Source organism: Quercus suber, unplaced genomic scaffold (assembly GCF_002906115.3).
Source record: "Quercus suber isolate HL8 unplaced genomic scaffold, Cork oak 2.0 scaffold_680, whole genome shotgun sequence".
NCBI classification, from domain to species: Eukaryota; Viridiplantae; Streptophyta; class Magnoliopsida; order Fagales; family Fagaceae; genus Quercus; species Quercus suber.
In genome coordinates, this window is record NW_027070121.1 from 297,312 (window position 1) to 314,085 (window position 16,774).

Here is a 16,774-nt window from a genome sequence, read left to right on the forward strand (position 1 = left end):
TTTCTGTTTCTCAATGAATTTTCTTCTTGTAATCCTATTCGATCCTTGGCTTTAACCCATTTTTCTTTGAATTTCCAACAACAAAATGATTTCTTTTCTTCTTCTTTTTTCCTTAAAATAAAATTAAAAGGAAAAAAAGAATAGTCCTAAGGACTGTGTTTGGTTAGCCTTGGAAATCAAAAGGAAAAGTCAAAGAAATCTTATCCATTCCATGTTTAGTAGCCAAGAAAATCAAAAGAAAAAGCCAATTGAAGTCTCATCTCCATTCATTTCTTGGTAGCCAAGAAGCCAAAAGGAAAAACCTCTTCTCCTTCACAAAGAAACCAAGAAATCCCAATGGCAAATGGTAGAAAAGTGGAGAATAATGAAAATGTGGGAGGATAGAAAATGAGGAGGTGATAGAAAAGATTTATTTTTATCTCATTTGTGTTTGGTTGGGAGGATGGAAAAGTGGAGAGATGAAAAACTTATTTGTATGGTCGAGAAGAAAAATGAGAGGATGGAAAAGTGAAGTTGGTATAAATTTACAATTATGTCCCCATTAAATAAAATGAAAAAAAAGAAAACAATTTTTTAGCAAAAAAAATTATGTATGTGCAAACAAAAGAGTATAACATTTTTTTAGCAAAAATAATTTTTTAAGCAAAAATAATTGTGTATGTGCAAGTGGATGAAAAAAAGAAAATCAACTGGACAAAAAAAAGGCATCTAGGTGTCGACAATGCCTATGTGCAAGTGCACATGAGCATTTCAGTTAGCCCTGGTGCACAAATTTTTGGCTCAATCTTCCCCACCAATTTTCTCGATCCCCATTTTGGGGAGAAAATTTTTTGGTGGTCCTAGAGAGAAAACACTAGGGCCCCACCATTTTTTTTTTTCCTTCCTCCCCACCCAACCAAACACATCATAAAAAATTTGTCCCTCCCTTTTTCTCTCCAAAATTTTCCATCCTTCTTAAAATCTACTTTACCAAACACATCCTAAGTCTTTAACCCAACCGAAATGGATCCACGACAAAACGTTGACCAAACCCAAATCTAGCCAATAACAAAGAGGAAGAGATGTGAGAAAGAAGACCCATCAAGGGTAAGATTCGGCCATTCAAAGAAAAAACAAATAAAACAAGCAAAGGAAAAAGAACAGAAATGAGAGAGATGCACCACAAAATCTACAGCCCTAAACACAACCACAAAACCCATAACCCAAAATCCACTTTCACCACCAATAACCCACAACCTACCACTAATCCAAAAGAAATCCAAATCCAAAAAACTCACAGCCGTCCACACACTACAAAAATATGGACCTATAAGGGCGTTTCACAAATGTCACTAGAGGTCCTAAAAACACCACTATAGGCCCATTTGGGCTATTGCGGCGTTTTCCCTAGTGGCGGTTACAAAAGTCACTATTGTACTGTGACTATAGACCTATAGAGGCGTTTTACAAAAACACCACTATAGGTACATATCCTATAGTAGCGTTTGTAAAACGCTGCTATAGGCCAATTTTTTTTTTTTTTTTTTAAATTAAAACAAAAACGTTAACAAGCAACCAAAAAAAAAAACATCAATCACCCAAATTTATTAAAAAAAAAATTTATGTCTAGAAAAAAAAAAAGTATGTCTAGTTAAACAAAAAAAGAAAAAACAAAACAAAGTACCATGCCACAGCCCCAGGAAATCAAAAGGAAAAAGGAAGGAAAAAAAAAAAAAAAGAGGCAACATACTTAAAAAAATAAAAAATAAATTAAAAAAGTGAGAAGAGGCAAACGCCCAGTAGAGAAAAAGGGTAAAAAAAAAAAAAAGAGAGAGAGAGAGAAGCAACATTCTGAAGCCCATTTGCAATTTGTATGTGAGCATTTTTGTCATTTAGCCTTCAGATTTCCCCTGCCAAGTTTTCTTCTCATTTTGGAGACAAAATTATCTGGTGGGTCTGAGAAGAAAATACTCGAACCCCACTTAGTAATTGATATATTTGTAGAAAATTTAAAGATAAAATACACAAATACCCCTTTGAACTTTAGGTCAAATCAAACCAAATATTATTCCAATTTGAAGCTTTTAATCCCTTAGAGAAATGATCAAATTAGCCATCAATCATTATGTTAGATTTTGGTTAGTTAAATTGATGGAACATGTTATCACATGTCGTGCACGATATTATTTTAATAACAAAATTATCTTAAAATTAAAACGCAATAAAAATTTTTATAATCTTTTATAATAAAAAAATGTAACAAAAATTATTTTAAATTTAATTTTCTTTAAATTTTTACTTTTCTCCTGTTATTTTCTTAGGTTGAGAAATGCAAGAGATACAACACTTTCATAATAATTTCATAAAAAAATCTTACCTGGTGAATTGTAAGGGGTAAGTAAAAAATGATGTCAGTGATGAGCCTAGATAGGAATTAATAACAAATTACCACATAAAATTTATTGTGAAAGATTTTGTGGATGTAGCAACTTGTGCCTCTATTTTGCTAAATGTGCGGCAAGAAATAAGTCACACTTGAATCAATGCCATGACATGGCACTCATTTTGAGAGTTTTGCATTCTATCTCTAGCTAGACGAGTAGGGCTGTACATAAGCTAAGTCTTAAATGTTCGTGATTGTTTATTTAAATTTATTTGAACACAAGTCGAGCTCAAGCTTATAAAACAAACTAGACTACATGTTCAAACTTAGTTCACTTTATTTCTTCTCCAAAAAAAAAAAAAAAAAAATTGACTTTATTCTTTTCTTGTATACAGTAAATATCACAACTATTTTTTCTTATCCTTTCACAAATCTTTGCTAATAATTAATAAATAAGTTATAGTTGAAATTATATTATTAGAGTTACTTTAAATAGAATGAGTTTCTTTTATGAACTTGTAAAAATTAAACTTAGTAACCTTGTATTGTTAAAAGTTATATGATTTTTATAGCAAAACAAACTATTTATATTATCAATAAATTATTAATACTAATTTAATATCTCATGAACTTTTTTGAGAAGAAAATATCTTAGGAACTTATTTACAACTGTACACAACTATCAAGTGTATATAAGTATATTTTCTTTATATGTTTATACACATAAACATATAAAGAAAGGAATGGGTAATTGTCCCACATTACTTAAGAGAGTGTGTTGTGTGTAGTATAACTTGTCTTACCCTCCCTTAAAAATTACTTTGGATTTTGAGTAGTATTGTAATGTGTTTATGTTAGAACTCCTATCCCTCTCCCTTGTATGTGTGTTTGTTTCTCAAAAAAAAAAAATATATATATATATATATATATATACACACACACACACACACAATATATAGTTAAATTGAGCTTTATATTATTATGTTTGAGTTTGACTCCTTTAAATTGATCCTAAACTTGCGTTTGAGTTTGATTTGTTTTCTAAGTAAATGGACATAAACAAATTTTTTCTGGAGCTAAACTCGAGTGGTTTATAAATAGGTCAATTCAATTAGAGCTATTTATACACTCTCCCTAGCGCTAAACATGGGAGATTGTTGAAATCTTGGGACAAACTGGAAATGTATTTCCTGTATATGCAGTCATCTCGAATTACTGGAAAGGATTGAGGAAAAAAAAAACCCAATAAACACTTATGATTAATAGATACCATCCATTTGAGTACTGACTTAGGTGTAATCAAATAGTAAAGCGAAACTAATAACTTTTAAAAATTTTGAAGCATTAAATTTTAATTTTCACTTTAAATTTAGGGGATGAAAATCAAAATTTAAAAATAAAGAGTGTATTTAAAAAAAAGAAAAAAAAAAGAAAAAACAAAGAGAGAGATGAAAGAGGAAGTAAAGGAAAGGAAGCCCTTACTGCCTTACAGGAGAAAGAAGCGATTGCGCGCATTGGACAAGGGAGCAGAGCAGAGAGCAAGATCAAAGCAATGGGAGTGTTGACGAACAAGATCGAGAGGGAGAATCTAAAACCTGGGGATCATATCTACTGCTATAGACTCGCCTATACCTACTCCCACCACGGTGCCCTTTCCATTTCTTCCACTTTTCCTTTCTGACTATAATCATCATTTTTATTTATTTTTGTATTTTGGGGTTGATTAGTATCTAAGTAATTGCTCCTGCATTTGCTTTACTCCTTCATAAGAGGATCTGTTTTTCTCGTATTTCTAGTTTATTTTGTTTTGTCAACCCTGATCACAAATTTTGATTGAAATTTTACTGCTATTTCTGAAACTGGAGTTACATCTGTGGGACATACCTCTCCACTGTTTCAGGAAAGAACACAATACAAAAACAAATAAAATTTATATGGCTCCATTAAATTAGGTGCTGATTTTTTTGAAAAAAAGACTAATATTTATTTTATTTATAATGACGAATTTAAGTATTGAAATTTTAAATTGTGTTTTGAAAGCACGATTTCAATGCAAAATTTAAAGAAAGACTACTCTCCCAAAGAATTTTACCACAATACTATTTTTAATAATTTATTATATTTTCTAGCAAAAACCCAATTAGATGCTATATTTTCAATGTGTCCTATGTCTTTTTCACTTGGAAATGCTTTCGTGGTAAATATGTATATTTTTTTAATACTCTTGTAATGGACGTAATGGTATTAAGGGCTCTTGGAATTGGCCTCAAATTAACATTTTTGTAGGACTATAGTTGAACTGTTGGGGTTGATTACAATCCTAATCAATGCTTAATTATCTTTATCTAGTTATACCAGTAGAGCAGTAATTTGAAAAACCGAAGGGTTATACACTTATACTTGCAGTTAAAGGGTTCTTTGTGTTTGATTGAATGAACGCAATCGTCTGTTCTTGGAAATTGTTTTACAGCAAGAGTTGATTTCTTTTTTGAGACGAACGATAGAGCAAGAGTTGATTTCTAGTTTGCTTGATGTATGTATATTACAATTTTAGTTATTTCAAGTAAAAACAGCTAGATTCTACTTTGTAACAACAGGGATATATGTTGACAAGGGAAATGTTATACACTTTACTCGGGGAGAAGGCCAGGAAATTGGTACGGGAACTGGGTTAGACCACATCATTGCGAGCTCATTACCTCAACATCCTTTGGACAATCCATGCCCAATATGTGGTGATGAATCAAGGAGTGATGGAGTCATCTCTTCTTGTATAGATTGTTTTCTTTCAGGTGGAGATCTCTACCGCTATGAGTATGGTGTCACACCAGCTTTCTTTCTTGCCAAAGCTCGTGGAGGTACCTGCACTCTTGCTTTATCTGAGTCAGATGAACAAGTTATTCATCGTGCCTTCTATTTCCTCCGGAAGGGCTTTGGTGTCTATGATGTTATGAAGAACAACTGTGAAGACTTTGCATTATGCTGCAAAACAGGCTTGAAAGTGATTCCTACTGTTAACGGGGGCCAGAGTGGTCAGGCTGCATCCTTTCAAGCTGCTGCTGGTGTTATCCTTTTTGTACCAGTTGCGTTTCTAGCCCGTTCTTCACCAGTTGCATATGAAGCTACCAGTGTTGCTCGTCTGGTGGCTAGTTGTGGCACATACTGTGTCAATCGTTATATTGATGATATTGGAGTACGCCGAGATGTCGTGAAAGTTGTTTTAGAGGAGTAAAAATGATCTTCTGTTTCAACCACCACACGCAGTGGAACACTCGTTGCATAAAGCGGAAACACAAGGTACCTTGTCCCAGAGTAATAATCGTTTGGCATGCTCAAGAGTTATATGTGGTTTGCAAGAATTTGATTATTATGGTGCCAATTGATGACAGTTTGTCATGCAACGAGCACAACCAAAATTATTTCAGAATTTGTTATGTGTGTGTGCTTTTAAGATATCAGATTTTATTTCTGAAATTTGAATTTAGCTTTTATTATGATTGAGGATTCTTTGGGTTGTAATTGCGCCTTAATATAATCCTTGAAACTTATTAGAAAGATGAAATAGTTTGAGTGGAGCAATTTGAATAATTTTTTTTTACTAGAGATGTTTCGCTAATCTTGGTGGTGATTCTAAGCACCCTCGGGTGGTGAAGCCTAGGACTAGCAAGTTCTAGGTGGTTATGTTGTTTCTCTTTTCTTTTCCCTTATTCTTATTTTCTGAACTCAAACTCAACAGTCAATTAATCCCAACAACTAGACATGGATTAACAAGTTGGGACCTGATAACAGATTGAAAGCTCGAAAATGTGTTGAAAATACAAGAGCTGTTTAGACTCCCAATTAAAATTACGGCTCGATATATTTTACACAACTTTAATACAAAGTGCGGAATAGTGTAAAAGCGAGCGGATGAACAAGTAAGTTACTCTAATCCATAAACTAAGCAACACAGCAGTATAATGGAATTAAACAAGAGTAAGGAACAAGGATGCAAACACAGAAAATACCGAGACGTGTTCTCGAAGAGGAAACCGAAGAACTCGGCGAAAAACCTCTCCGCCGCCCTCTAAGTAGAAATCGATCCATTAGACAATCAGTTGGGATACATGGGTTAGCAAGAGACCCTCTAAGCCTAATTTACCCGATGTACCTAAGCCCTCCAAGCTCCTACTCCAGCAAGGCTTCTCGGAACCGTGTCTTGTCTAGCACCCTGGATCCCGCAACAAGATTCATGTTGCATCTGCCATTCTAGGCTTCTTCCAATGCTTCCCAGCAGCACTAAAACGTTACTCAACACTCTCAAAGGGTGTGGTAAGTGTTTGGGCTATCAACCTCTCAATGGTGTGGAAATGGAAAGGGAAGGGTTGAGGAAATACCATAAGCAATTGTATAGAGAAAGGTGGGGATGACAATCTCTAATTCCTAATGTGTTTGGCTAGGGTTTTCTCTCTGAAGCATTCTTCAACATTTGTGGGTAATAAGGGTATATAGAGGATAGGTGCAAAATGTGTGAGTCATTCAGTACGGGCTGGCAAAACAGCTTGTCTCGCGGGTGTCTCGTGAGAAGGCCTTATCCGCGAGATACTCGCGAGAGATAGCTGTCTCCACCCGGCCTGACTCTTCGCATTCCAGCACGTGCAGGGCACATGCTTCACTTCGCGGGAAGCTAAGTCGCGACATACCCGCGAGAATCCTTTAGCCTCCAAATTGCTTGAGTCTTCACACACTCTCTATCACACAACCCTTACAACAAATCCCACAACAAATGCAGGATATAAATGATTGAAAATAATTACAATAAAATTTGGCACGAAATAAAAGCCAACAAAATACATAGTTGTAAATAACAACTTTACAATCTCCCCCTTTGGTTATTCCGTGACAAAACCCTAAAAACAGACTCTAGACTTAAACGTGAGTTTGGAAACAAAGGCAAAACTCACTCACACCTATTTCTAGATTCTGATGGGCTCTTGAAACATATGAACAAGTAACTCCTGAAACACAACAACAAACTAATAACATTGTATGCAGAAAACTTGAAAAGCATATGGAGCAATAAAAGCATGATCAAGCAAAATGAAATAGAAACACTAGATCATGGTAAGATCAAACAAGTAATCACTATACACAAGCAATTACTATGCTCATTCGCTCAAGAAATGAACATCCGGATATGCAAGATGATAAGCTCATTTGAAGAGTACCATTTGCAAATCCAACACTCAACCAATGCAAAATACTCGAAGTATTTGCATCTAGGAACAATCCTACTAGGGCACAAGAGTGTTCATCACTCAACCAATGCATAGAACATATATGCATCTAGAAACAATCCTACACGGGCACAAGAGTGATGTACTAAAGTAAAATGTATGACATGAAACTTCAATAACACATGCAGAAAGGCTGCATAAACAATGTACTGCATATGCATGGCACAAACCATAAAAGCCTACAAACCATTAAGCAATGAAACAAACTCTTAAAACTTACAAAAGCAACATGGGTACATGCAAAATATGCTACAAAGCATAGAGAATATCACAAAAGAAACATCTGAAATAATACTTAAATAAAACATAGTATCAAAGTTTTAAAACAAAGACCGTAAAACAGTTATAAAGACTAAATGATACTGAATAAAAACCGTCTGAAAAACCAATAACCAATGTTACTAAGGTTCTAGACTATGCTCCCCCTAACGCTGTGCAAGCTCTTCTCCAGCTCCCCCTCAAAATTTTCTCCCCCTTTTTGACCAAAATGGCCAAAGGGTTAGAACTGATCTGACTCTGAATCCGTGCCTTGCTCCATAGATAAGTCTTGTATTTGGGAAGAGAGCGCGGTGATCTGTCCTTGAAGGTAAGCAAACTGGTTCGTGGTGTACTGCACATGGGAGTCAAGCACTGTAGACATCTGATCCATCTTAGCAAGCAACTGATCAAGTTTGCTTAAGCCTTGTGGTGGAGCCGAAGATGATGGTTGTGCAGAGGGCTCTGGAGTCGAGGTGAACCTATCAATCTCCTCCTTTATATCTTCACCTTCATCCTGCTGAACTCGTCGTGGTGGCAGTATGGTATGCACACCAGTCTTAGAACCCTTGATGTGTGTAGTGCTCCTAGTCAGTGTATGACACCAATGGGGTAGTCCCTCTGAACAACTGTGAAGTCACTGGGTAGCTTGAGCTTTGCTTTGGCAATCAATCCCATGATCAAGGAGGGGAACGGCATCACAGTCCGTGTATTCTGCTTTGTGATGCTCTTCTTCAGGACATGCATGATATGGCCACAAATGTCAATCTCCTTATGTGTAAAGAGATCATACAGGAATCTTGTTCTCAGAGCGGATAGAGTGGTGAGATGAGATAGGTGACCGGATACAGATTGTGAATCATCACATAGCTTAGTGTCCTCATTTCTGGAGAGAACTTGATGATGTTCATGAATGATTTCTTCAGTTCACCACCAAGGAGTGTAATCATCTCAGCAGTAGATCCCATTCTGTCCTCATATGCAACTGTGATTGGCTGAGATGGAGGACGAGTTTCCAAAAAATCTTGGATGCTCTCTCTTGTAATCACAAACTCTTTGTGTCTTACCCAGCACTCAATACATTCTCCGTTGACAGTGGCATTGGAGAAGAACTCCCTGATAATCTCTGAATAGACCACTCCAGTTAGGTTTAGCAGCTTGGTCCAAGTTCTATCTTTGAACACTTCAGGGATGAAAGTCCCCTCAAGAGTCTCTAACTGGACTACCCGTTCCATGATGATCGTCTTGTCCTTGTAGCAGTCATTGTACTTCATATCAGCTTCTATAGACTTGAAATGATCAGAATCAGTTCGGGCTTGCTTTGAGGTCGATTTCTTCTTAGTTACATGCTTGGTGGGAGACATCTGCACAATTTCACAAAGCAGAAAAGGAAAAATTGCACACACATAAACCAGAACACAAAACTTGATTAGATTCAAGTTAGTTCCCAAAACAGAGTTGAACTAACTGAAAGACAGAGCATGGTTGACTCTTAATAGCATGCTTAAAAACACAAACCTATAAAGCATAACCATAATGCAAAAGATTAAGAGACATTGCAAGTGTGTGTGTCTGTGTGCAAGTGCTAATGAGTGTGTGCGGCACGGGATGCATGAGGGTGCCTAAGTGTGCCTAGTTGTGTGCCAAGAGTATGCAACTTGAGTAAAGTGTATGAAACACACAATCAATGACCAAACAGAGTGAAAACTGGTCAAACAAGTGAAAACACATAGATTGAAATCACTTGATTTCAATTTGGCACAAAAATGTCATTCGGACATATTGACAAACACCTAGCATGCACAAATGCAAATATAACATGAATAATGCATGAACATGGGAAAATCTACCCTCAATACATGATAAAATGCCACAAGGGGCCAACAGAGATGCAGAAACAACAAATGGGACACAGCCCAATCAAAATATTTGAGAAAAATTCACCCAATTTTGAAAACTAACCCAAAGTTTCGAAAATCCCCAATTATCAAAACCCTAACAAAAATTCTGCATAATCTAATCAAAAACTTAAAAAGAATTGATTATCAAACATACCTTGAAGAAGAAAATGTAGAAAAAATGCTTGGATTGAAGGGGTTTGAATGGAATAGTGATTTGGGTTGAAAAGGTTCGAGAGAGGTTGAGCGAGGGAAGTTTTTGTGTTTTGAAAAACTGTCACATCAGCAATATAAAAACTGAAAACATGCGTTTTTCGCGGGTTAGGGAGTGGTGAGACAGTCGCGAGATAGTCGCGAGAAGAGCCACTGAAGCACAAAACTTTCGTGAGAAGCACTAAGTCGCGAGACAATAGCGAGACAGTCGTGGTAACTTCTATCTGAAATTGGAAAAGTCCAATTTTTAGCCAAATAGCTTTTCGCGAGAAGCTGTTAGTCGCGAGACAGTCACGATATAGTCGCGAAAGTTTCTCTGCGACAAGAAGAAAAAAATATTTCCCTCAACGGGAAGCTCTAAGTTGCGAGCTTCTCGCGAAACAACCCCTAAACCTGTGTTTTGAAGAAATACACAAAAATGCATTTTGACCAAAAACACAAGACAAGAAAGTATAAAATCACTTTCAAAAACAAATAAAACACTCAAAAATCTTTTTGGGTTTGATCAAACAAAGATTGAGCATGTGAAAACATATTTAATCAAGTACAATCACACAGATAAATATGACATTCAATCTTGAAGATGAAAATTTTCCTCTGTTGAATGGTTTTTCACTGTTCTTCATCTTCAGAAATTTTCGGAAGTTTTTCGCAAGGTACACTACTTCCTTCTCCACTCCATCTTCTTCGGAAGGATCATCCATTCTTTCGGTGATGGTTTTAAGGGCAAACGATTTACTCGTCTTGTGGGAAGGCAGTCCAAGCTCATACGTTTGGAGTGATCCAACGAGCTCTTGGATCTTAATTTCATCCAAATCCTTGCTTTCCTCTATGGCTGTGACTTTTGCCCGAAAGCTCTCCGGTAAGAACCTCAAAATTTTTCTCACCACCTTAGTCTCTTCAATCTTCTCCCCAAGATTGAATTTAGCAATCACAATTTCATTGAGCTTCCCATAGAATGAATCAAATGGTTCATCATCCCCCATCTTGAGCTCTTCAAATTTGGTGGTAAGCATCTGAAGTTTTGTGTCCTTAACTTTCTTTGTACCTTCATATGTTGTCTCCAAAATCTTCCAAGCTTCCTTGGCTACCGTTATATGAGAGATCCTGTGGAATTCATCAGGAGACACACCACAGAAAATAACATTTAAAGCTCTACTATTAGCATTTGTGGCTGCGAGAACTGCCTTATCCCAAGTGGACTTAGGATCCTTCGGCTTAGTCCAGCCTATCTCAACCGCATCCCACATGGTATCATCCATAGAACATAAAAATGCTCTCATTCTGACTTTCCAGAATGCATAATTGTTCCCATCAAAAAGTGGTGGAACATTAAGCGATTGAGACCGGTCCATCTCAAATAGGGTTAAGGATCACACTAAGGTATTTAAACCACAGCAAGTGTACCCGCTCTGATACCAATTGAAAGCTCGAAAATGTGTTGAAAACACAAGAGTTGTTTAGACTCCCCAATTAAAATTACGGCTCGATATATTTTACACAACTTTAATACAAAGTGCGGAATAGTGTAAAAGCGAGCGGATGAACAAGTAAGCTACTCTAATCCATAAACTAAGCAACACAGCAGTATAATGGAATTAAACAAGAGTAGGGAAGAAGGATGCAAACACAGAAAACACCAAGATGTGTTCTAGAAGAGGAAACCAAAGAACTCGGCGAAAACCTCTCTGCTGCCCTCCAAGCGGAAATCGATCCACTAGACAATCAGTTGGGATACATGGGTTAGCAAGAGACCCTCCAAGCCTAATCTACCCGATGTACCTAAACCCTCCAAGCTCCTATTCCAATAAGGCTTCTCGGAACCGTGTCTTGTCTAACACCCCGAATCCCGCAACAAGCTCCATGTTGCATCTACCATTCCAAGCTTCTTCCAATACTTCCCAGTAGCACCAAAACGTCACTCAACACTCTCAAAGGGTGTGGTAAGTGTTTGGGCTATCAACCTCTCAATGGTGTGGAAATGGAGAAGGAAGGGTTGAGGAGATACCACAAGCAATTGTATAGAGAAAGGTGGGGATGACAATCTTTAATTCCCAATGTGTTTGGCTAGGATTTTCTCTCTGAAGCATTCCTCAACATTTGTGGGTAATGAGGGTATATATAGGATAGGTGCAAAATGTGTGAGTAATTCAATACAGGCTGGCAGAACAGCTTGTCTCGCGGGTGTCTCGCAGGAAGGCCTTACCCGCGAGATATTCGCGAGAGACAGCTGTCTCCACCTGGCCTGACTCTTTGCATTCCAACACGTGCAGGGCACATGCTTCACTTCGCGGGAAGTTAGGTCGGGACATACCCGCGAGAATCTTTCAGCCTCCAAATTGCTTAAGTCTTCACACATTCTCTATCACACAACCCTCACAACAAATCTCACAACAAATACAGGGTATAAATGATTGAAAATAATTACAATCAAATTTGGCACGGAATAAAAGCCAACAAAATACATAGTTGTAAATAACAACTTTACAGGGTAGATCTAGGATATGTTTAATACTTCAAAAAACTTTGTTTCAAGATTAAGTGTTGAAACCATGCAAATCTGTCCAAGATTCAAGTTGAAAAGTGCAAGTTCATTAAAACTCAACAGCTAGTATCTATCGAGCTTGAAGAGCTATTCCAGCCCCGTGGCTCGACAGCTGCTCGATAGATGGCTAACTGTCGAGGTTTATGAAAAATAGAGTTTCAATTTTGTTTTAACTCTAATCTGTGGTTATGTGTTTGGGCTTTCTTTTCTCATAACCCTAAACATATAAAAAGATTATTTTAAGGGCCGTCAAAGTGGAAATAAGTTGCACAAGTCTTGAGAAAAGTTTGTTCAAGCAAATTATGACTAGAGACAAAATTTGTCCTAGTTCATCATTCTTGTGAAGAAGTTTCTGTGTTTATGCACCGTAGGGTTTTGTAACCAAGCATCTTCTTGATTTTCATCGTGTGGATGAATTGAAGAACTTTGCAGCCAACAACTCTCTCTAGTTCATGATTGAAGTTGCGTACTGGGATCTACGCAATTGGTTAGTCACGTACTGGGAGTCGTGCATTACAAGGAGAGATTTTCACTATAGAATAAGTCCAATTGGGTATTAGGGTAACGGTTCAACTATAGGTTGGTATAAGGTACTGAGATTCCTTTACTTGTAACTGCTTGTTATGATAATAGTGGATTCTCGAGAGTGGTGACCTTAAAATCACCTGGTAAGGTTTTTACCGTGTTGGTTTTCCCCATTCGTAAACAAATCACCGTGTCAATTTAACTTCTGCTGCACTTAGTTTAATTGGTGATTTTTTTGTGCTACCAAGCGTTTGTATGTTAATTTGATTAATTAACAAACTTGGCTAATTAATCAATTAATCTATCACAAGGGGTCAATACGTTTTTTGGCCTATCAACACATGGCCCTCACATGTCTACAAGTCAACCTTCACTACCAAATAAATCCCCCAAATCAGTACCAGAAATCCTATATCACCTCCCACCAAAAATTCAAGCTTGGACCTCCACCCACACTGTTGATGCTTACTTCTCCAAACCATGATCAAAACAATCTTCGAAACCCTAGACTAGAATGGTAGCAAGCTTTTCAGCAAGTTCAAGCGTGAGGAGCAAAGCACCAATGAGGTGCTACTGTTCTAAAAAACCTGTCTTAGTTGTGTCATGGATAGCAGACAATCCTGGTAGAAGGTTCTATTGTTGTCCAAACTACTGGGTATGTCAATTTCAGTAATTTGTTTGAGTGTAGGTTTTTCCAATAGTTTACTATATTAATTTCAGTATTTCGTTTTAATTTGTTACTGCAATAGTTTATGGATTTTCATTTTTCAGAGCATTATTTGCATTTCAGGTAGGGCAAAAGTGTAGGTTCTTCCAATGGCATGATGATGAGATATGTAATCATGGTGAGATGCTTATCCCATAGCAAAGGCAAAGGATCATCACACTAGAGGCTGAGGTTTCAAACTACAAGAAGAGAGAGAAGTTTTTAGTTGTGGCTTTCGAATTATTAATGGTGATCTGTGTGATTCTGTGTTTGGTTAGGTAGAGGGTGGAAATAACTTGTGTGGGTTACTATAATTGGTAGTGTATGTAAGGTTGGCAGTGTTTATGTATGTAGGGCTGGCAGTGTGTTCAATTTTTGTATGATTAGTTATTAGCAATGAAACACCTACTTTATGTTATGAAATGAATACCTTTCTCCTTAAATGTGTGGACTAGTAGTGTGATAATGTGATAAATTTTTTTCTATAAATTGAAAACATGAAATAGAGAGAAGAAGTACAATCCTAATCCCCCATGATTTGAGCACAATGTGTTAGGGGTGATTAAAGTGTTGCTTTGTTGGAGTGGACTAGGTGCTGTTGCTGTGATTAGGTGCTAATGTGCTACTATGTTAGTCTGTTGTAATCAATATTGTTAACAGGGCATTAGTTGGGTAGTTAGTAGTTATAATTATGGATAGTTCAGTTAGTTATAGCTGTTTATAGTGATTGGGTGAATAGTTAGTTAATTAGAGGTGGTTATAATTGTTGTATCACTGCAACCATAGCATTGTTAACCACTTTGGTATAAAAGGGTGAACCTATTAAGGAGTAGCAATCAATGAAGAATGATATATAATTCCTTATTCCCTACTTTCTCTATTCTTTATCTCTCTCAATTCCCCTCACTGTTTCATTAATTCTCTAAGGAACTACTACAATTTCTCACTTCTTGATTAGGATAGGAACAAGCTAATTACTACGAAAATGTGGTTGCGAAATAGCTGATTTCCCAATTGCAATTCTTAATTATAAGAGTTTTTAAAAAAGAGAGAGAACATGCAAATCTAACTTACAGAAACTAAATGAATAGCAACAAAAATACAAAAATCAAAACTCTCATACACAAATCCAAAATAATTTTTAGGCGTAAATGCACTTTTAGTCCCTACATTTTGACGTTTTTCCATTTTAGTCCCTACATTTTATTTTTTCCACTTTTAGTCCCTAAAATCAATTAACGCGTTCCATTTTAGTCCTTTCTGTCAGTCAACCGACGGAAATAGCTGAGGTGGCAGCCGGAGCAATTAAAATATTATAAAAATGCACATCACCGATGACACATCAGCATATAAATTTAAAAAATTAATTTATTAATTTTAACAAAATTTAAAAACATAAAAAATTTAAAATTAAAACATAAAAATACGTCAGAAAATCAAACCAAGAACACAAATTCAAAATTAAACCCATTGAATCAAATTAAACCCAAGAACATCCGTCATCTACCCACAACGCAGAAAATCAATTACCTCTTCTCTCACTCTTCTTTCTTGTTTATTCTTTCTTGGACTCTCTCTCTCTCGATTTTTTGGCAGTGGATTGGAGGGGCTGTGGATCAGTGGTGGGTTTTGTGATTTGGGTGTAGTGGGTTAAGATTTTGGCCAGTTGTGGGTTTGCTCGCCGAGGGTCAGTTGTGGGTTTGCTCACCGTGGATCAGTGGTGCTCATCGTTTGCTCACCGTGGGTCAGTCGTGGGTTTGCATGCCGTGGGTCTGTCATGGGTTTGCTCGTTGGGTTTGCTCGCCGTGGGTCAGTCGTGGGTTTGCTTGCCGTGGATCAGAACAGTAAGCCAAACAACAAAAATATAAATTTATTCTTCTTAAATATTAAAAAAAAAAATCATTTAGAAAATGTAAAGTTTTTAAAATTAATTTAACTAAAATTTTGAAAAAACTGATGTGAATATTCTTAGTCACTAGAAGCTTGTAAGCTTCAGTTGTTTAGTTACTGATAAATAAGAGCACTTATAAATAAGAACAGTCACCAACGTCTCAACGTAATGACTGGATGTTAAGTGAGCTTACGGGAGAGGCTCTCTAAATATTACAATATCAATATTTCCCTTCTTCTAGCATATGTCGGTGCACTTTATATTGACCTCCGACCTCTTTCTATCTAAAGTCGGAAGTTGCTTCTCAAAAAAAAAGTCAGGAAGTTATTTCGCTTTCCCTGAATAGATGCAAGTGAAAGTAACACAACAAGATGGGTCATTGTGTCACGTGCTTATAGATCATGTTTGGGTAATTTTTTAAGTAAATTTAAATTGCTTATTTAAGTGAATTATTTTATAATATTATAAATATCAATTAAAAATTAGGCGTAAATGCACTTTTAGTCCATACATTTTGATGTTTTTCCATTTTAGTCCCTACATTTTATTTTTTTCCACTTTTAGTCCCTAAAACCAATTATCGCGTTCCATTTTAGTCTTTTCCGTCAGTCAACCGACAGAAATAGCTGAGCTGGCAGCCGGAGCAATTAAAATATTATAAAAATGCCACATCACCCATGACACATCAGCATATAAATTTAAAAAATTAATTTATTAATTTTAACAAAATTTAAAAACATAAAAACAAAATAAAAAATAAAAATAAGTCAGAAAATCAAACCAGGAACACAAATTCAAAATTAAACCCATTGAATCAAATTAAACCCAAGAACATCCATCATCAGCCCACAACACAGATCTATACGAGCAGACCAGCATTCCAACAAAAATTAAACATTTCACACATCATGCTTGATTCTTTAGAGAATCCCAATAGAGCACAAAATAATTACACTACGAATCTAACAACTGAATCGATAAATGACAACCAGAAAGAAAACCCACCAAGCTGAAACACAAATCAAACCCAATTTTCTTTTTTTTTTTTTTTTTTTTTTTCTCAAAATTCCATGAACTTCATACTCAACACAAGATTCTGGGAA

At 36.3% G+C, this 16,774-nt stretch overlaps 1 protein-coding gene across 1 annotated transcript; it reads left to right on the top strand.

Annotated features, from left to right (window-relative positions):
* Nucleotides 1–3,706: 3,706 nt before the first annotated feature.
* LOC112006625 (protein LEAD-SENSITIVE 1) lies at nucleotides 3,707–5,965 on the top strand. The gene is made up of 2 exons (XM_024038932.2): nucleotides 3,707–4,008; nucleotides 4,960–5,965. The coding sequence occupies exons 1-2, from the start codon at nucleotides 3,915–3,917 to the stop codon at nucleotides 5,592–5,594; spliced, it is 729 nt and encodes a 242-aa protein (XP_023894700.1). The 5' UTR covers nucleotides 3,707–3,914; the 3' UTR covers nucleotides 5,595–5,965.
* Nucleotides 5,966–16,774: the final 10,809 nt, after the last annotated feature.